Source organism: Ipomoea nil, unplaced genomic scaffold, assembly GCF_001879475.1.
Source record: "Ipomoea nil cultivar Tokyo-kokei standard unplaced genomic scaffold, Asagao_1.1 scaffold2921, whole genome shotgun sequence".
Lineage (NCBI taxonomy): Eukaryota > Viridiplantae > Streptophyta > Magnoliopsida > Solanales > Convolvulaceae > Ipomoea > Ipomoea nil.
Window position 1 is genome coordinate 3,432,505 of NW_017619349.1, and position 21,794 is coordinate 3,454,298.

Sequence of the window (21,794 nt, forward strand, 5' to 3'; positions counted from 1 at the left end):
AAAATGAAATCGCATATGTAATCATAAAAATAAAATTAATTGGATGAAATGAGTGTCATTTCTTTTAGGCATCATTTTTGAACCATAGTCCACAGTAAAATTTATTGTATGGCCGTATGAATGAAAAATGATATATAAAGAAAAGTGAAAGAAAAAATAATTACCTACTTTTTTTTTTTTTTTTTTTTTTTGTTTTGTTTAAATCAACTATTTAACCCTTCAATAAATAAATAGTAAAAAAAATAGAATAACAAATGAGAGTATAAGAATTATATTCCTCTGGCATGTTCGAGAAACCACTGCCAGCGCCTGGAATAATCTGGACTGTTGATCTTGGCGGGGATGAATTTAATTGGCTAAGCGAAACGCGAAGATGATCGCTGAAAGTACCAGAAAGTTCACCACTAACATATAAATACCGACTAGGTCCCTTCCTCCCAATTCCAAACCAGACCGATCGAGCCATTACCGACGACAATAAGCTTTTCCGACGCATACATACAAACAGTCAATCAATATCACTGAAGAAAATGTCGCTGATTCGAAGACTCTTCGGCGGCCGGAGAAACGAAAACGACCACGTCGTTTCCGGCGATCCCGTCTCTCTCGACGTGTGGGATCCGTTCCGCGAATTCTCGTCCTTCCCGTTAATTTCCGCTTCCGGCGAGACGTCGGCGTTCGTCAACACGCGCGTGGACTGGAAGGAGACGCCGGAGGCTCACGTGTTCAAGGCGGAAGTCCCCGGGCTGAAGAAGGAGGAAGTGAAGGTTGAGGTGGAAGACGATCGCATTCTTCAGATCAGCGGGGAGAGGAAGGTGGAGAAGGAGGAGAAGAACGACAGGTGGCATCGAATGGAGCGCAGCAGCGGCAAGTTTATGCGGCGGTTCAGGTTGCCGGAGAACGTGAAGATGGATGAGATAAAGGCGTCAATGGAGAACGGAGTGCTTACTATTACTGTTCCGAAGATCGAAGTGAAGAAGCCTGAAGTGAAGTCCATTGAAATCTCCAGTTAGATAATATATAATAATAATGCGTATATATTATATTCCCCGTGTTTATGCATAATATTACAGTACTGAAAGTATGAATTCGCCTTTGTGTGCTGTATGGTTTGTAACTTTGTATCAATGTATGGTTTGAAGTGAATAAAATGAGTGTTTTTGTAATTTTGTTTATGTTTAGAGTATTCTATATAGGTTGAAAGGGCCAATATATACCATTTAGAATCTTTTGAGTATAGTAAATTTTTCACGTTTAATTTTAAACTTTTAAATTGATTATATGTGGTATTTTGACTTTTAAATTATTATTATTTGTGGTTTAAGTTAACCATGATTCTTTAACTATTAAATTTAATTTTAATTAATCATAGTCCTTCTAAAAGGACTACAAGTTAAAGGACCATGGGTAATTAACTTGGACTATGAACATATGAAGCAAGAGGCCATGAACTACATGAGGATATATGAAGGAGAAAAAAGGTTATATCTTACTTGGCAAATTATGCCCTGGACCCGTGTCCACATTTCAATGTGGACACGGGCCCAAAACGACGTCGTTTTTTTTAAAAAAAGCGTCATTTAGTTAAAAAAAAAAATCGCGCGCGTTTTGCTGTTAACGACGTTAACGGCATTATTTTTTTTTTGGATTATGAATGTACAGTTATGCCGTTATGAATGTACAGTTATGTCGTTATGAATATACAATTATGCAATTATGAAATTATGAACACAGAGCTCTAACATTATGAACTTACAATTATGAACATATATAATGATAAAATTATGACCATGGAGCTTTAAAATTGTGAATATAGAGCTTCGAAGATTATGAATGTACAGTTATGGAGTTATGAATGTACAGTTATAGAGTTATGAATCTACAGTTATGGAGTTATGAATCTACAGTTATGAGATTATGAATCTACAGTATGGAATTATGAATGTACATTTATTGATCGAATTATGAACAAAGAGCTCTAACATTATGAACTTACAATTATGAACATATAGTGATAAAATTATGAACATAGAGCTCTAAAATTGTGAACATAGAGCTACGAAAATTATGAATGTACAATTATGGAGTTATGAATGTACAGTTATGGAGTTATGAATGTACAGTTATAGAGTTATGAATGTACAGTTATAGAGTTATGAACGTACAGTTATGGAGTTATGAATGTATAGTTATTAACATATAGTAATAAAATTATGAACATATACTCTTACAATGAAGCGGTCTGAAATTAAAAAAAAAAAAAAAAGAAAAAAAAAAGAAGAAGATAACAGTGCCTGACGGCACTGTTACCCGTGTCCAGCAAGCAGGCTGGACACGGGTCCAACGCATAACGATTGATCTTACTTAAAGTTGGTCTAGAGAAAGCCTAGCTATGATCACCGCACTTAAACAATTGGCTTAATTTTTCTTTGAGCGAAAATAATTTTCCAATGACTTTAATATTTTCTCCCTTTTCAAACACTAGAAATTCAAAAAATAATTTTTTAGGGTTTTAAACACACTTTAAATAAGAGATTTTAGGAGTAACAAAATTTCTTTAATAGATTTAATTTTTTTGTGAATTCTTATCATTTGTCCCGATAGATCTCTCACGCTTATAATGCCTAGGAGTATTGGTAATTAAATATGTTTGGTCCAAGTTGGAGACCTCAACTTATAATAAATGGGACCTATTAGGCATATATTAATTGAAAACATATTAGACATTAATACATAACACATATAAACTACTAATTAAAAACAAATTAAACATTAATAAAAATAGGGGTGTTGAATCGGTTAATCGAACCGTTTTAATCGATGTTTCGGGTAACCAAAATTTCAAACCGAATTAATTGTTAACCGAAATTTTTAAAAACTTTTAACCATTAATCAAACCGAAAAAGTTCGGTTAAAAAACAGTTAATCAAATTTTATTGATTCGGCCGATTAACTGAAAATTTATCAAAATTTTTGCGCACCCCTAAATAAAAGTAAACTATTCTTAAAAGAGTTAATACCATCTGAGGTCCTTCGAATATAGTGATTTTGTCACGTTTAGTCCTAAAATTTAAAATTGACCATCTGTGGTCCTTCGACTTTTAAATTTAACCATTTATGGTCCAAGTTAACCACCCATGGTCCTTTAACTATTAAATTTTAACCAACCATGGTCCTTTCAAGAGGACCGCGGATGGTTAAATTTCGAAAGTTGAAGGACCATGGGTGGTTAACTCGGACCATGAATGGTTAAATTTAAAAGTCGAATGACCACAGATGGTCAATTTAAAAATTTAGGACTAAACGTGACAAAACTACTATATTCGGAGGACTTCATGTGGCATTAACTCATTCTTAAAAATTTACCAATAGTTGTTTGGGTCCATAACAAGATTTATTCTTTTTTTTAAGGGAATAACTAATTTTCAAGAATAATTTTTCAGGAGTAAAAAAGAAAAAAAAACAAAACAAAAAAAAACATTAAGAGCCCATTCTTAGAAATGCTATTTAATGAGTTAAAACTCCGCTGTAAGTGGAAACTCCGTAAGCATTTTTAACAAGTTTGCCTAATAGAATTTGTGATTGTCAATGTAATAATCTATCCACGTCAAAAAAAAAAAAAAAAAAAAAAAAGGTAAAAAGTCAAAGAGACAGACTAAACGTGATTGGTCCAAAAATATTTTATCGCTTACGTTGTTGACCTTTGTAACATTAGTGAATAGTTATACGTAAACTTTGTTTGACCAATCCGTACAACAAATTGATGAGGTCACGTTGCGTGTTAGTGTATAACTTTTGTGCCATTTTTTTTTTTTTTTGGAAATAAACTTTTGTGCAATTTAATTAGAGTATTCTTACGCATTACTTTTGTGTTATTGATACCACTTTTATAAAGAGGAAATAGGCATTTTTTCAGTGTTTAAATAGATTGTGCATAATTTTCGTATTTTAAGGTCACGAGTTGATTCTTGATTTCTTGCCAACACCTTCTTGGAGAGTAGCATTCACTTGGGTAGTGGTAGCACCCTCTTGGAGTGCAGCACTCACTCAAATTGTGGTAGCAGGTTTTCATCGTGACCTCTTCACCTAAAAAAAAAAAAAGAAAAAAGAGACTTAAAAAAAAATTATTTACAGATATTTCAAGTGGTTGAAACCGAGATTTCAAACCGAAATTAACAATTTCAGACCACTTTATGTTAATTGGTCAAAAATCAAACATTTTCAGCAGTGCATTTTCTTGAATATGCATTATATTTGCAGCATGTAAACAATAAAAATATCTTGTATAAACACAAATTTAACACCCTATCACTACCCCTAAAGTGCCTCACATAATTGAAACCTTGTGTTTTCTAATGTTCAACATGCTAAGCTAGTGAAAATACTAACACTATGATCCTAACATGAAAGCATAGGCTGTGTTTAAGTTCGTGGTAAAGATAGGAAAGCAATGTAGCACTTGTAATGAAGAAGATGATGAATTGAAGACTTTGAGTAACTTGTATCTCTCAAAGTTTAGAATAGAATGTATTTTAATCGATCGCTAGTCTACATATAAAAATAATATTTATACTTGCTATTCTAAGATTATAGTATACAAATTGTGGCAAATGAGATAACTAAACGTGTTCTCTCCCTTCGTGCCTTCCACGATTATCTTTGATATAGCATTAGCAAAAGATACATTTAACGTTACTAACTCTTACATCATCTTGACCGTTGGATATGTTTGAACGTAGGTGGTCGATCTACTACCAACTCGTCTGCTTCTCCCACCTTGTCTTAAACATCTTTCTGTTATTAGTCTAGTCAAACATCTAGATCGATTACCAAGTTGAGGGTGGTTCCAATAATAATTTTTCCAACACAACCATTAGTAGAGCAATTCCACAAGTCTAATAACTATTTTCAATATGTTGTTGACATGAACAACAATCTCATGTGCAACCACAAGAAAAAGGTATACTTCTTGGTAATTGTTAACCATTTGGCCAACTAAGAAATTGACAATAAAAAGAACTTAAATTAGCAAATTAAGGTAACATTTATAGAAATGTTATAATTTGATACAAATGTGGAACTACCCAAGTAAGACAGTATTGCAAAAACTCTTATTTTATGTTGACCTATCTATTTGGGTACTAAACATTAATAAAACAATCATATTTTCTTATATGTAATAATAATAACAATAATTTATTATTTAAATGAAAAGATTTAATAATATAAAACCCCGATTTTATGTTGACTTACCTATTTGGGTGGAAGTTTAAGATTTTGTTTAGATTGATTTGCGCTTTAATTTAATTGAGATTTATGGGAATTGAATGGTTTATTATTAGCATGAATTTAGGTGTTGACTTTTAATCATAGTTATTGATTACTTATTTTTTATGACAAAGATTTGTCATTAGTTTTTATGTGAGATGGAGTTGATCTGAGCCGTTGATCAAATCTAGATCAACAGTTCAAATCAATGATTTTTTTTTAAAAGGGCGTTTTGTTATCTCTTCTTTTCTGTGTTACTTTGGCAATGTCCATTAACTGATTGCTGAAACATGATTGGAAAAGGATAGTGGTTGTGTTTTGGAACTACAAAAAAAAAAAAATGGCGCATCTTAAAAAGGAAAAACAACACACCTTAAGAAGGAAAACCACGCACCTTAAGAAGAAAAATCATGCATCTTAAGAAGGAAAACCACACACCTAATTAAAACTTTAAACCGACGCACTTTAAATTTTAGCAAATGACGCACTTTTTTAAGTACACAACACAGAAATCACGCACATTAAGGTGTGTATGTAATGAGACCAAACATGGTTGGTCAAGCCACGTTTGTGTATTACTTTGACCTTTTTAACGGCAGTAATACATATATAAACGTTGCTCAGCTTGACCAATCTGAAACCATATCTTGGAATTGAAGTTTTGAACCACGGATTTCATTTTGAAACTTCTAGTCAATGAATTAATAAAATAAGTTTATTTGCCGGTTAGGGTCCGCAAAATTTATTTGCAGATATTCAAAGAGTGACTTTCGTCACTTAAAAAAAAAGTATTTGATAACAATTGAAATTATTGATTGTTTGTTCACATGATTTTTCTAAAATAAACGTTACATTAATCACTTTCGAGTATTGACTCTTTGTGTTTCAGTAAGTTGAGAAAGTATATGAACATATACTACATTGTAATAAAGCTAGTAGCATTCAAAAAAAATAATAATAATTTAGAGTAAATTTCTAAATAAAATTATTATGAATGTCGCAAACTTTATATCTAACATGTTTACTAAATTATCTTGCAAATATGTTATTAAAAAAATGCATAGTTAACTATTACTCTAAGGTAAAAACGTCTATATATGGGACTGTGAGACGGTCTCATTGGTAAAACAGATCGAGTTCTCTATAAGTATTACATTTTATTTCATAAGTAACTCTTCAACCTGTAAATATTATATTTTGATTCGAATGTATTATATTTTTAATTAAAAAAAAATCACATTTTTTATTATAAGTATTACAGTTTTTCCCATAAACAATAACCGTTTATCCATAAGTATTATACTTTCCACCAAAAATAACAATAAATCAATTTATCTCGGATAAGTATTTCACTTTCACTCATAAGTAACTCTTCAACACTTAAATATTACATTCTGATTTAAAAATATTACAGTATCACATTCTTTCTCGTAAGTATTACATTTTTTCTCATAATAAGTAACAATCAATTTATTCTTAATTAATATTACGCTTTCTATCATATATAGGTATTACGCAACCTTTCATTCAAACTTGATCGGCCTCATAAAAGATAATCCCACATAAGTGTCACCCTTACTCTAATTTGTGTTCAAGCACAAACTATATCATTAGTTCAAATATGAGGAACGTTGAATTCAAACTTAATAAATATTATGATTTTTAATATATATTTCATATCCAAAATATATTATATTGATAAAACCTTATAATTAGAAAGCCATGAACATTATATTAATGTATTATTAATATACATTGAAGCTACAATCTCATTCACCATCAAATAATACTACATATACTCTAAAAGATAAAAATCTACATAACACATTATGACTAGTTAGCTAGCTATCCCATCAAGAATCATCCAATCATAATGTGTTAGGTTAAGTAATATTTTAGAGTAACTTTATGGTTTTCCTAAATCAATCACCCCTTTTCTGTTGTGTGGTGGCCGGTAAAAAACCAAGACCAGTAATTGATGGCTATGAAATTGTTGAGCGGGTAAATTCAGCAACTTACCTCTCCAAAATGTGACAGTATAAGAAAATAAAGTTGCTCATTCGTTACGAACTATAATTTTGTACTAACGTTTTCAATATTGAGTAATAAAATTACTGAGTTAATACCACTAAGGTCCTCCGAGCATAGTGGTTTGCCACGTTTAGTCCTAAACTTTCAAAATGACCATCTGTGGTCCTTCGACTTTCAAATTTAACCATTCGTGATCCAAGTTAACCACCCATGATCCTTCAAGTTTTGAAATTTAACCAGTCGTGGTCCTCTTGAAAGGACCATGGGTAGTTAAAATGTAATAGTTGAAGGACCATGAGTGGTTCACTTGGACCATGAATAGTTAAATTTAAAAGTCGAAGGACCAGATCAATTTAAATGTTTAGAACTAAACGTGACAAAATCACTATACTTGGGAATCTCAGATGGTATTAACTCTAAAATTACTTATTTGGATATCCTCCACTGGTACTAGAAGTAGAAGAGCTATTTATCCAATTGTCAGTTAAAGAATCAGTTGAAGCTGGGGATTTGGTGTTCTTCAACAAGATGACATCTTCAGATGAAGGGGCAATAAGCACTTGATGATCATCTTCTTTCCAATCTCTGAACTCCCCATTCTGGATATCAATCAGTGTTGCCAGCACTTCATCCATGGTGGGCCTCATCTCCTTCTCAGGTTGCAGGCATTGAAAAGCCAGCTCAGCAACCGAGGTAGTCATATGTAGAACATTGTTGTCTGTTTCAATCCCAAGAAATGGATCAATCAGCTGCCCAAACTCATGTCTTAGGATTTTGGTCATGGCAAAATTGGCAAGATTGATCTCATGTCTATGCCTAGTTATGTCAACGGCAGGCATAGACGACAAGAGCTCGATCAGCACGACCCCGAAGCTGTAAACGTCGCTCTTATCCGTTAACTGGAAACACTCATTGTACTCCGGGTCAACATACCCCGGGGTCCCCTGAGGGGCGGTCGAGACATGGGTCACATTCTCGGGAAAGAGCCTCGAGAGCCCGAAATCCGCAACCTTGACGCGGAAATTGCCGTCGAGGAGAATGTTGCTGGTCTTGACGTCGCGGTGGATAACGTCCGAGGCGTGGAGGTATGCCAACGCCCCCGCGGTTTCGACCGCAATGTTCATCCTGATTGGCCATGAAAGCAACCCTTCTTTGGCTCTTTGGCCATGGAGGTGATCAGAAAGTGTGCCATTGCATACGTATTCATAAACTAGGAGCCCATGGCTATGCCTTGATGTGCAGCCATAAAGGGTGACAAGATTTGGGTGCTTTAAGCGGCTAATAATTTCAACTTCATTTATAAACAGCTCTGTTGTCTTGCGGTTGAATTCATACAGCCGCTTCACTGCAACTTCTCTCCCATCTCTAAGCTTTCCTGGTTACAAGTAGTACATAAATATGAACATTGTTCCTAGTACACAAATGGGCCATTGATTATAACGAAATTACCAATTTGGTACTTGAATATATTTTTTGATCAATTAAGTCTCGACTTAAAAAATCTTAACTAATTTGGTCTTCCCTTTGTTTTGCCGTTAGACCCGTTAACTTAAGACCAAATTGGTAATTTTTCTATAGTCAATGGATCATTTTGATAATTAACTTTTCAAATGAAATGGTACATGTGATGACCGAAATGGTCACTTGACTATAGCAAAATTATTAATTTGATCCCGAGTTAACGGATGTCTAACGGCAAAACAAACGAAGAACCAAATTAGTTAAGATTTTTTTGACTTAATTGGTCAACAAAATAGTTAAGGATCAAATCGATTATTTTACTATAGTCAATAAACCATTTTGGTAATTAACTCATCCTTATTTGTGAGACGAGTTTAGTTGAAAGAGAGGAATGTAATACTTATCTTTAAAAACATACTCTGCTATGTCTCATTTTATATATCTAGTTTGGTTAATTGAAGTTATTTTTAATTCATTTTTTTTAATATTAAATTTGGTATTACTATATATAATTTATATATTTAGAAATAACATCAAAAATATTATTAAACACAAAAATTTAATTTAAAAATAATTTTTTTTAAAAAAAATATGCAAAGAAGAAAGAGGTAATTTCACAAAATGGAGTAATACTAAATAAATTGTTTGTTTTTTGCTTAGGAAAGGTCTTACCATGGTATACAGTTCCAAAAGCTCCGTCGCCTAGTTCCTTGGAAGCGTCGAAATTATTGGTGGCTTCTTCCAGTTCGGAGTAGGAGAACGTAGGAGCTCCGAAGTAGTTACTATGTTCTTCGCTGTATCCATCGCCCATGGTGGCATCAGAAGATGTGTTTCTTGAATTGTTGTGTGAGAAGAACTTATTCCTTTTCTTCAGAAACCAGATGGTGAAGATAATCCCAAGGGATAAAACAAATCCACTGGCTAAAACTGAATGAACACAATTAAGGAGCAGTTCTAATCAGAATATTGCTATGGGAATCAATTAAAGAAGCAGTAATTCAAGAATACATCACGAAAACCCCGCAGTCACTATCCAGAATATACAATAACTAAATCCTGTATTGTGACTTCTGTTGGCAAAGGACAACCTAGAATCATCCTAAGTTGTTTATAGCTTATCGGCTCAAACCAAGAAGCCAATAAGCCTTGGTTGACAAATGAAAGCTTATAACCAACTTAGATTGCCTACAGCTGACCGACTCAAACGAGAAGGCCAATAAGCCCTTGGCCTTGTGACCCTTGTCAGCAAAAGACAGTTTAGAACCTGCTCATAGTTGATCGGCTCAAACCCAGAATGTCCGTTTCAATTAAAAGTTGAACTTGTAATTCTATTGTTACCAAGTCAACAGCTTGACCAATTTGGCTGGAATTGCTCCCAATCATGCCAAAACATTTATAAGCAGAGAAAGGCATGTATAATGAAAAGGAAGAAAAAAACCATATGTTTTACCTGCAGCTAGAATCCCTTTCCATGGAGTGGAGGAAGATGAATGAACACACATGAACTGATTTGTTTTCCTGTCAGTCACACATTGTCCCCCTAACTTGTAGTGACACTCAGAACAATTTTCAGTCAAAAACCAGCTTATGAAGAACTCAGAAGCCAGCATAGCAAACAAATCAGTAGCATTATTATTATCTGTTCCATTCTGTTGGAATGGCAGTTGGATGACTGAACAATGAGGAGGAACATTATCGTATCCTGTTGATAAATTACTGGGATTTCTGTAATACACACTGAAGCCTTCATATTCACAGCCATGGTAGCTTTCATAACCAAGGAATTGATCACCTGTCTTATTATTGCTGCATTTAAACAAAGTGATAATGGGACTGACTCTATATGTAATAGATGGAGAATTTGGGAAGGAGATACTCCTATTGAAAGACTGGCAACTACTGTTCTGCAATAAACCAGCCAGCTTTTGATCCGAAAGCCGGAGAAAAGGAACATCCTGCAACTTGATATCATACTCATATCCTCCAAAATCAAGTTTTGGGTATGGTTTAGCATCACAATCTACCATTAACAGCCCACAATCGGGGCGGGAGGATCGGGTTAAAGGGAAGCGTGTGGTGTTAAGGCCTCCACAGAGGAACTCCTCTGGGCAATCATGGTGGGTAGTTTTGTTTGAGGCCTGGGATGAATGAAAGAGGAGTGCATGGAAGATGAAGAAGAAAGTGGGGAGAGAAGGTATAGCCATAGTATCATATATGATATGATATATCACTCTGCAAGAAAACTATTAGTATAGGTTGGTTTTGGTTGGTTTTGGTTGGTTTCTTAGTATATCCTTGAACAATATAATGTTGTCTTCTCTGCAATAATTATTGACTTGGAAATGTCTGCATGGACTTGAGCAAATTAAACCGACTTTTCATGGAATCAACGAAAGCAGCCTCGCAGTCTTGTCACAATGGTGGAACAACTAATCTACCAGTGGGAACGCTTTGACCTTAGCTTTCATATTAGCAAAGAAGATTTCTTGAGTGCACTTTGTAGGCAAGGACGGAGCCAAAGGAGGGGCCACCCTACCCATATATAATTTTTGTATAATTTTTGTATAATTTTTGTATGTATATATGTATATATAGTACATGATTTAGTATTAGTATAAAAAAAACTATTAATATTAATAATAAATGAGTTAAATGAGTTGGTAGAATACCTATTTGATCATTGTAAAGGTTAAGGGTTTGAGTCTTGGCATTAATATAGTTTTACAGTTTTTCTCTTTTGTTTTAATGTTTCGCCTTTACTAGAAAATTTTTTTGAATCCGTCCCTACTTCTTCACCCCCTCAACCGAATTTCTGGCTCCGTCCCTGATCATAGGATTTTAACTGATATTGCAAATTTCATCATTTTTCTAACAGGTCATGCTCATTTCTCGCCCCTAAGCTATACCTTACAAATTTTGTCCCTAATATTTTGCTAGAAAAAAGACAAAATTTGTAACATAAGTTATAGCTTTGGGATGAGAAAAGAACACGGATATGGACCCTACCTTATAATTTAGGAAGAAAAAGAGCAATTTTCATAAATTTCTTTTATTATCTTCAACCTGAATAATTAATGAGCCTTGAAGAAAATAAAAATTAAAGATATAGCAGATGGTCATAACTTCTTGAGTGTATATTCCTTCATTTTTCTTTACAGATTTTTCTGGACTGTGGTGCAACGTGCAATCAACGTGCAAGTAACAATTTTTTTATGTTACTGAAATCATCCTAAAAAGAATTGGCTGCAAACAATTGACCTTAGACTTTTAATTTCTTCCAAAATATTGTATGACTTTGATTTATTGTTATTGTTGTAAAATTGTCGTAAAAGTGGTTTATGAGGCTTATTTTGAGACACTATGTCAAATAGAGTTTATTGGCAAATTATACTGTAAAACCGTGTCCACCTTGCAAGGTGGACACGGTTTTAAACTGTTCATAATTATGAATATATAGTTCAAAAATTATGAACGTATAGTTCTATAATTATGAAAATAGAGTTGTGAACATAATTATAAACATATAATTATGTAATTATGAGTATAGAGATTCAATAATTGTGAGTATGAAGTTCAAAAATTATGAATATATAGCTTTATAATTATGAACATATAGTTGAGTAATTATGAACATGAAATTTATTAATTGTGAATATAGAGTTCAATAATTATGAATATGAAGTTCAAAAATTATTATATATAGCTTTATAATTATGAACGTAGAACCGTGTCCACCTTGCAAGGTAGACACGGTTCTACAGTGTTTATTATCGGTTTGGATTATGTAAAATGGTTCAAAGGTTGATAGTTTGATACATACCTATATCCTATATGTACATATGGTTCGTTGAACACTGTTGTGTTATTTTGTTTCAAAACTTAATTTTCATTTATGTGATTCTTTTAAAACAAATTTATGTGGTTTCTATTCACGTGGGGATTGTTGAAAAGTCCCCATAAAAATAACTTGAGTCTTATGTGAGGGATGATAAATTTCATATATTTATATATTCAAAATAAATAATGGGAAATGAGAAATTAATTTTAAAATATACCTATGAAGTTGAAAAAAGAGTCCTGAGAGACTTTAAAGAAGTGTTTCTCCCAAACCTCCGCCTGAGGACAACATCCTAGGTTAGAATTATAGAACAAACTCTCAGGTGAGAATTGCGGACAAAGTTGATCCGTCCATTTAGGATGATAAAGGTTGAAAATCAATGAAAAATGAGAAAAAATGAGGACACTTTTTTGTAATTTTCTGTAATTACGATTGTGCATTTTGAAATGTTTACCTGATTTTCATCATGTTTCTCCTTAATGTCACCACAAGAGTTTCTAAATGCATTTCCAGTTATCCGGGAATGCAGTGTCAACATTTTCAAATGTACAATATTCCTAATTACGAAAAATTACAGCAACTTCACTGGAAAAATTACAGCAACTTCACTGCAAAAATAAAAAAATAATACTAATAAAAAGAGAGAGACTAGCTAAATTGACGATTTAATATATTAAAAGACTAAATTTACAACATAGTAAAACAATTGAAGGCTATATTTTATAAAATTAAAAATGAATGACTAAATTACATAATACAGTACTATGTAGTTAATAAGTGAAAGACAAAAATGTGATTATCCCATATAAAAATATGTATAATTGCGCCACCACCCCCTTATTCACATTTTTATTTGTAAAGCTTAATATTTAACACATTTCAAACTCTACTAGTCTACTACGCATGAATTCAGCATCTCTTGGGCAAAAAGGTATGGGGTGAGAGAGGCTCGAACTCTCGACCTCAGGATCACTCTAAGCTATGAGACCTACGCGCTAGCCAACTGCACCACCACCCCCTTGTGTACATTTTTATTTGTGAAATCATAATATATAATACGAGAAAATTTCAATTTTAATCCACTAGCTATTGGAGTTGTGTTAATTGCAACACTTGACTTTCAAAAATGTTAATTTAGTACCTTGACTATGCAATTTCTATCAATTTTGGTCACACCGGCCAAATTGCCGGCCAAATCTCACTGGAAAATTTTAATAGGTCAAATAATGAGGGTATTTTAGTCATTTTACTCACTTTTCTTTCTTCTCCGATGAGCTCTCTCATTTTCCGGCGATGATTTCTTCTCGGCGTCTACCTCGTCTGTATGGCTATACTCGTCATCATCCTGCTCTCTCTCCTCATCCTTGCCTTCGTCGTCACTCGTCTTGGCTGAGAAACCACATCACGATTTACGAGTTCGGACAGTTGGGGGAAGATAAGGGCGTGTTTGGCTGACGGCGATATTTTCCCCAAGCTTAATAACGAGTTTTTCACTGTTGAGTAGTTCTTCGCCGCTCATCTCTCTCCTCTTCAGGTAACCATCAATTTCGCTCCTTGCAAGCAATTTACTCAGATAACAACTGTTTGGTTTCTTTATTGCATCCAATTATACATTTGGAAAGAATTGGGAAATGTAGCTTTTTGTTCACTTCAAGAATGTGCAAACGCGGGGCATTAGTCAGTGCTCAATAATTGATTGCTGGATATATACACGATTTCTTTAGCAGATATGACGTCGGAGAAGAAACCGTGTCGGAAATGGGGAGAAGTTCATCGGAGAAGAAAGAAAAGTGAGTAAAATGATTAAAATACCCTCATTATTTGACCTATTAAATTTTTCCGGTGAGATTTGGCCGGCAATTTGACCGGCGTGATCAAAATTGATAGAAATTGCATAGTCAAGGTACTAAATTAACATTTTTAAAAGTCAAGTGTTGCAATTAACACAACTCCAATAGTCAGTGGATCAAAATTGAAATTTTCTCTATATAATACTTTTGAAACCTATCCCTATTTCCCAATTCCGATCTTGTCTTTTTATACTCCTTTTTTTTTTTTTTTTTTTTTTTTTTTTTCGAATGCTGTCTTTTTATACTCCTAGTATCTCTGCAATAAATAATATGGAGTAAAGCTGGAAAATAACAACAACATTAACAAACAAGCGCCACATATAGATGTTGATTTAGGAACAATTTATGCATATTCTTCGAAGATTTATAAAAAAAATTTGATTTTTTTAAAAAATACAGTCACCAACTGTCTCTGATGGGGTGTGGACCCCATGGGCTCGGAATCCAAGAAAAAAAGAGATCAAGTCCTGAGGAAGAGGGCCCAAAAATAGATACGGGCTAAACCAAGGGGTCGGCTCGACCCGGAGGTCGGCACGAGTAGGAGGTCGACACGAGTAGGAGGTCGGCCTAAACTAGCCGTTAACCCATATTAATCTCTTAGTTATTACCCCTCAATTCCTAACCACCAAATTATTACTCAATTATTATTATTATCCATAACCCCCACATAAACTCCCACTTACTACCCAATGAAGCCATCATTATCACTCATAAAGCCTACTAATTACCCCCAACGGCTATAATCTTGAGGCCTATGCTAGCTATAAAAAGGGATGAGCACAAGGAAAAGGGGATCTCATTCATTCATCTACACATGGGAGGACTCTCCCAAGCACTATTCTCCCACTCACTGTTCTTTCTCCTCTAAGAAGACATATCATTCATTCATACTTACTACAAGCACTCTTCCTACACCACTCTCCCAAGAGAAGGCTATTCACATACACTGCACAACAAGAAGACTCCATTTTACCACAAAGAAACATCCTCCATTTTTCGGTACCAATATTACAAATAGCTTTATTCTTACACAATATTACATGTACAAAATAGCCATATATATACTATGTACCAACACCTACAAGAATAGTGAATTTAGGCTTGGCACCGCCCAAAAAGGCCCGTGGTTTTCACCTTTCGGTTTCCACGTACAAAAGCATCGAGTTATACTTTTTCTATTTATTTTTCTATAAGCCGCATTGTGAAAGGTGAATCCACCAACTAAGGTTGTGTTGGACCTCCTTGCGCCCAAAAACTCTAAAACCAACAGTCTCCTTTCACAATCAGCTATGCCTATATATCCAACAACAGCTACGCCGAATTACCATGGTTGTCTAAACGTGATGACCATGACGGTCTTCCAAATTTAGATCTCAAAGAGGAAGTCCAAATTTGAACCATCTAAAACGAGGGCGTCAGCCATTTGTCTCAAATTCTCTAATGGGTTGTCTAAACGTGATGACCATACGCTCCCCCATATTTCAATGAGGAAAAAAAAAGAAAGAAAAAGATATTTTTACCCTTAATTATTATTAGTATTATTATTACAGATATTTTAGTCTTTATATCACTTCTTCTGATCTTTTTTCATTTCCAATAATTTTATTCATCCTTATGAAACAATGTAATTTTAATTCCTATTTTATACTATACCCAACAAATTACAATTCTTTTTCTCCCTAATTCTTTCCGCTAGTAAGAAGAGGTATGAAAAGTTGGGTAACAATGTAAATTATTTTAGAAATAAGCTATATGTGGACATAATAATTTAGAAGAAAAATGTGCTTGCTCTCTCAAGTCAATGCAATACTTTTCAAGTCAACCATGGCATAAAAGACTAGACTAAACTCCATTTTTTTTTTTGAAAGCACTAGACTAGACTAAACTCCATACTAGTGAACACAACAAACAAAAATCATCTTCATGGCTAAACCATCTTTTACCCCTCTCTTCTTCATACTCTGTCATATACTTCTCCTTCATTGTTTTGCCCAGACACAAGATGATGAACACCAACCCGGCGAGTGCCCTGAGGAATTCCCATGTGGGAGCCTCGGACTCCTGCGCTTCCCTTTAACCCAATCCTCACGACCCGATTGTGGGCTGTTAAGGCTAGATTGCGATGCTAAACCATACCCAAAACTCCAACCCGGCGGAAAGGAGGCGCCGGCGTATGATGCTAAGTTCCAGGACGGTGGTTCTTTTATCTTGCTTTTGGACCCAAATCTGCGCCGTTTCCTGGACAACAAACGCTGCCAATTCTCCAGAAATTTCTCCTCGATTAGGAAATCTTTTCAGAGCACCCTTTCGATCACGTACGTGAGGACACCCGTTCAAACGTTGTTCAACTGTAGCGACAACAAGGTTGTTGTTGATGGGTATCGAAGTTACGGGTGTGATGGGTTCACTGTGCATTACAGAGATCCTTATACAGCGAATCTGGGTCAGGATAAAGGATACAAGCTTCCTCCTAACTGTTCGTTCATCCAATTTCCAGCTCAAGATGAAGCGGATGATGTTGCAGGTGAAAGGTATTTTACTCTAACTTCTGAGTTTTACCTGACCTGGGATTTGACTGGGGATTGTGCCAAGTGTTTCAAAGAATCAGGAGGACGATGTCTGACTGAAAAGGAAACAAATGAATTCAATTGCTTGGTTTCCAGAGGTACATACGGTAACAACTATAAATGACCTTAATTCATCTTCCTAATTTTCATGGTCAGCATGTTAGGATCAAACGCAAAAGATATAGGCCTATAGCTAGTAACAAATGCACCAATAGTTATACCTGCACCACGGCGCGCGCAGCACTGTGCGTCCCGCGCCTTCCAAAACGACGTCGTTTTGGGAGGCGCTGAATGAAGTTGACGTGATTATGTGTATTTGTTTATATCATTATGTATATTTGTTTATACAATTATGTGTATTTTTTTTATATAGTTATGTGTGTTTGTTTATACAATTATGTGTATTTTTTATACAATTATGTAAAACGACGTCGTTTTGCATCAGGACACACAATGCAATGCGCGCCCTGGTGCACGATATAAATTGGAAGACACTTATCACATTTTCGAGAGCAGGGTGTTGGACTTGGCCCAACAATCCCTTAGCAGCAATTTATATTGTGGACCCTGGTCCAATATACATAATGTACAAAATTCATGTTCATTATATCATGTTTATGTGTATATGTATTATGAACATAAATTATGTGCATTATAGACATAAATTCTATACATTATGAAGTCAAATTATATGTATTGGATCAGGGTCTATGATATAACGATTGTTCCTTAGCATGGTGTTGGACTTGCAATTGGCCCTTATGGGCCTCTGCCTACCAATCCCCTCTCCAAGCATGAGCCAAACTTAAGTGCTCTAGCTAGGATTTATACTCGTGACGCCACTTATTAAATTTTTTGACATAATGGCAAGCACTATCCTAAAATAGTCAATTAAACTTAAAACTTGTGATTACCAAGTCAACTACTCTGTTGGATTCCACTTCATATATTTTTGTTCTAAATTTATGTTACTTTGTAAAGAGATTTCAGGATGTTGTAACAAAACGAAATTAAGCATTCTCATTGCCGAATGTTTTTTACTAAATCACTTAATCATGACTTGGCAAAGCATTAAGCATTCTGGTATAATAATAAAAATACATTTTTGGAATCAGATTTTGTTTCAATAATCCATTAAAAAAAGTATTTCATTGTTTTCTGAACATAATCTAGGACTTAATAGGTTTTTAATTTTTATTTATACACTATAACTTATTATAATATGTAGACTTAATAGTTTCCCAACTAAAAAGGTATAATTTACAGGTTCTCCCCCAGCCAAAGGAAAACGAAAACGAAATCTCAAGATTGTTATTATAACAGGTAATATGTTTGCCTCCCCTTCTATTACTATTTACAAGTGTATCAACAGTTATGTATCATATTCTCTTCTTCTTTTCCCCAAATCATTTTCTAAATATAAAGTACTTCGCATTCTTGCCTTCTCAAGTGGACTTAGTTCAATGATTCAATGGACAGTATTTGAGAGAAAAGATCAAGGTTCAAATCTCGGCGGCGACAGTGTGAAAATTATGTTCAAAAGTAGACAGATCGGGCCAGGGTTGGGGATTCAACCTTTTAGGAGAAGAGATGTAACCGGTCAACTTGGTCAAACTTAATAACCACAAGGTAGCTGTCTAGTAGTCTTTTATTGACTAGGGTTGAAAGAAGGGTTTTAGAGCATGTCCCAGCCTTTATACTATAAACCTGTAACGGTTACAATAATGATAGCAACAGCCTCCTAAGTGACATTGTCATCCATTGATAGGCGGTGCTCTTAACGTGTGAGCTCTTGTAACCGTTCCACCTGTTCTGATCTCTACTCCTAACCATTGTTTGACTGCTTTGATGGATTAGACGCGCCGGGTCGGATCCAATACTATGTATGTCCAATTATCTTGTCAGAGGATTTCACCTAGAGTGCACCTTCGGGTAGGACTGTGAGTTTTTTCATAAATCAAAGAGATACATTGTGCAAATTAAACCACTATATATAGGAAGCATTACTCCATTAACTTTATCTGATGTAAAATTGATTTTTTTTTTTTTTAATTTTTTTTGCAGCTGCTTGTGTTGGTGGAGTTGCAATATTTGTCATCCTTGTGCTCTTCTATAGAAAGAAATATCTCATTGGACAAATTTGGAATTTGGTCAGAACTAAAACATATAATGAGCAAAAGATGGAGAAGTTTCTAACGACTTATGGATCACTTGCTCCAAAAAGGTATAGTTACTCAGAAGTTAGAAAAATGACAGAGTCCTTCAAGAATCAACTCGGTCAAGGAGGCTATGGTTGCGTTTACAAAGGAAAGATGCATGATGGGAGTCTTGTGGCAGTTAAGGTTTTGAAGGATCTAAAAGATGGCCATGGTGAAGAAGAATTTATCAATGAATTAGGGAGTATTATTAGGACATCTCATGTCAATGTTGTCACACTAAAGGGATTTTGTTCCGATGGTCGGAAAAAAGCGCTCATCTACGAGTTCATGAGTAATGGATCTCTTGAGCGGTTTATTTACGGGAACAAGAGTTTCATAGGTCGTCAACTGGAATGGAAAGTTTTATACAGAATAGCGATAGGAATAGCCCGAGGGCTGGAGTACTTGCATCGTGGGTGCAACACTCGGATTCTACATTTCGACATAAAACCCCATAATATTCTTCTCGACAAAGACTTCTGTCCTAAAATCTCTGATTTTGGCCTTGCTAAGCTGTGCACGAATAAAGACAGCATTGTGTCTGTATTCGGTGCACGGGGAACGGTCGGATACATCGCTCCGGAAGTTGTATGCAGAAGTATTGGTGGGATTTCTTACAAGTCAGACGTCTACAGTTATGGGATGATGGTACTTGAGATGGTCGGAGGGAGAAGGAATTTCGATGGGGAAGTTAGTCGTACAAGTGAGATGTATTTTCCATATTGGATTCATTCACGGCTGGAATTGCAAGATCTTGAACTCCATGGAATCACAAAAGAAGAAGATGATGATGAATGTGTAAGAAAGATGATAGTTGTTAGTTTGTGGTGCATACAATTAGATCCAGCAAGCCGGCCATCAATGTCTAGGGTTGTGGAGATGTTAGAAGGCAACATGTCCAATTTGGAGATCCCTCCCAAACCCTACTTTTCTTCTCCCTCAAGATCAGAGGTATACCCTACAACATGATTTTTGGATTCTGTAATATCTTCAATTCTCATATTGTAAAGGGATTGGGTGTTTGATTCTTTCCTTGATACCTAAATCCTCTGTTTTTAGATAATTAGATCATACATCATGGGCAGTTCAACTGGTCACATAGGTAAAAGTTTGGAAGAATGACGCCGCTGAGGGGGGTTCCTCGTGCGCAATGAGCAAAGGTCTAGGGGCCGTTTACTAACTGGAAATTTCCAGAAACTGGAAAATAGAAAACAGAAAACATGTTTACCAACACAGTTTCCATTTTGAAAACTGGAAATAATTTCTGAAAATTTCTGAAAAACTGGAACACACTTCAAAATTGTTCTCGAAATGGAAAACAGAATAATCTATCATCTATTTAGTTATATGTCACTATAACCACATTACTATGATTACTTTCATTATAATCTTATTTTACTTACACTATCTTCTATCTTTTCTACTTACTTTACTTATTTAAACATAATTTATTTGCTTACACTTTAAAGTTAGACATTATTTACATTATCAAAATTAAGAATTAAACTCTATATAATGTTTTGGATTTTGATTGAACTCAATAGATCATTAGTTCGAATATTTTTAATTATGTTACATCATAATACAAGTTCGGTCTAGATATCGGATATTGAAATCTCACATATATTAAAATTCAAAGTAAAAGTTATATATTCATACATGTCATTCAAATGAATATATCTAAAAAAATATTTTAAATATTAGCTCAAAAAATATTAATATTATCTAAACAAAATTTTAGCTGAAAACTGAAAAATTAGAAAACAGAAAACAGAAAACAGAGAACAGTTTTATGTTAGTAAACAAGTTTTCTAAACAGAAAACAGAGAATGGAAAATAGAGAATGAAAACTGAAAAATTAGAAAACAGAAAACAGAGAACAATTTTCTGTTGGTAAACCGACCCCTAACCTCTGTAGTTCATGTTCAGTTGAGTTACCATACATCCTCCCAAATGCATGCTCTGTCGGGGTTAGGGTTCAACCTTTTGGAAGAATCATACATACTATTAAGTGGTCGATGTTTTCCTCTTATTCGTAGATGGGTTGATGAGATGAGAGCAGATTAGGGTTCGTCTCTGGAAATTGTTTTTTTTTTTTTTTTTTTTTTTTTTTTTTTTTTTTTTTTGCACTTTGATCAGAATAAGAGATTAACAGCGGTCCGAGATTGCAAGGTCAATGTAAATGTCTATTTTATCCCTGCTTAAAATGGAGAATTTTTTCTCCGGTGAGATTTTGACAGAAAATTGACTAGAAGGACCATTTTTGCAACAAAAATAATAACCGTGGACTGAAATTGTGAGATTTGAAAGTCACAGATCAATCTTGATAGTGTCACTATAGTCGTGGGACCAAAAGTGCAAAAAAACTCATATAAATGACGTTTTTTTATGCACCAAAGGAAGTCTATTATTTTAATTGAGCATATCCAATTAAGAGCGCTAAAACCACAATCACAATTCACAATCACCATTGTCTTTGGGTATCAAAGGGAGCTTAAATCACCGGCCAATACAGTAGAAATCTTAAGTTACACTCAAAAGTGAAAAACAATCACAACCACAACCATGTAAGCCATGATTA

The 21,794-nt window shown here is 34.5% G+C and overlaps 3 protein-coding genes and 1 non-coding gene across 5 annotated transcripts; 2 read left to right on the plus strand and 2 right to left on the minus strand.

The window, feature by feature from the left end:
* The first annotated feature begins 279 nt into the window (after window positions 1-279).
* LOC109161067 (18.1 kDa class I heat shock protein-like) lies at window positions 280-1,175 on the plus strand. The gene has a single exon (XM_019309378.1). It carries the CDS (start codon window positions 531-533, stop codon window positions 1,011-1,013), a length of 483 nt encoding a protein of 160 aa, XP_019164923.1. The 5' UTR covers window positions 280-530; the 3' UTR covers window positions 1,014-1,175.
* A 6,170-nt stretch (window positions 1,176-7,345) lies between these two features.
* LOC109161061 (LEAF RUST 10 DISEASE-RESISTANCE LOCUS RECEPTOR-LIKE PROTEIN KINASE-like 1.1) lies at window positions 7,346-21,778 on the minus strand. Its single transcript, XM_019309372.1, has 5 exons — window positions 21,775-21,778; window positions 10,211-11,003; window positions 9,433-9,687; window positions 7,727-8,674; window positions 7,346-7,384 (listed from the first exon to the last, which is right to left on the minus strand). Exons 2-5 carry the CDS (start codon window positions 10,962-10,964, stop codon window positions 7,380-7,382), a joined length of 1,962 nt encoding a protein of 653 aa, XP_019164917.1. The 5' UTR covers window positions 10,965-11,003; window positions 21,775-21,778; the 3' UTR covers window positions 7,346-7,379.
* Window positions 13,533-13,616, minus strand: TRNAM-CAU. The gene is given in 2 exon segments: window positions 13,533-13,568; window positions 13,579-13,616. It is a non-coding gene; the product is annotated as a tRNA-Met (tRNA).
* Window positions 16,336-20,375, plus strand: LOC109161062 (rust resistance kinase Lr10-like). Of its 2 annotated transcripts, none has more exons than XM_019309373.1 (3): window positions 16,336-17,122; window positions 18,282-18,338; window positions 19,080-20,375. In XM_019309373.1, the coding sequence occupies exons 1-3, from the start codon at window positions 16,372-16,374 to the stop codon at window positions 20,180-20,182; spliced, it is 1,911 nt and encodes a 636-aa protein (XP_019164918.1). In that variant the 5' UTR covers window positions 16,336-16,371; the 3' UTR covers window positions 20,183-20,375. The 2 variants fall into 2 exon arrangements, with proteins under 2 accessions (XP_019164918.1, XP_019164919.1); XM_019309374.1 differs by having other exon boundaries at window positions 16,336-17,113.
* Window positions 21,779-21,794: the final 16 nt, after the last annotated feature.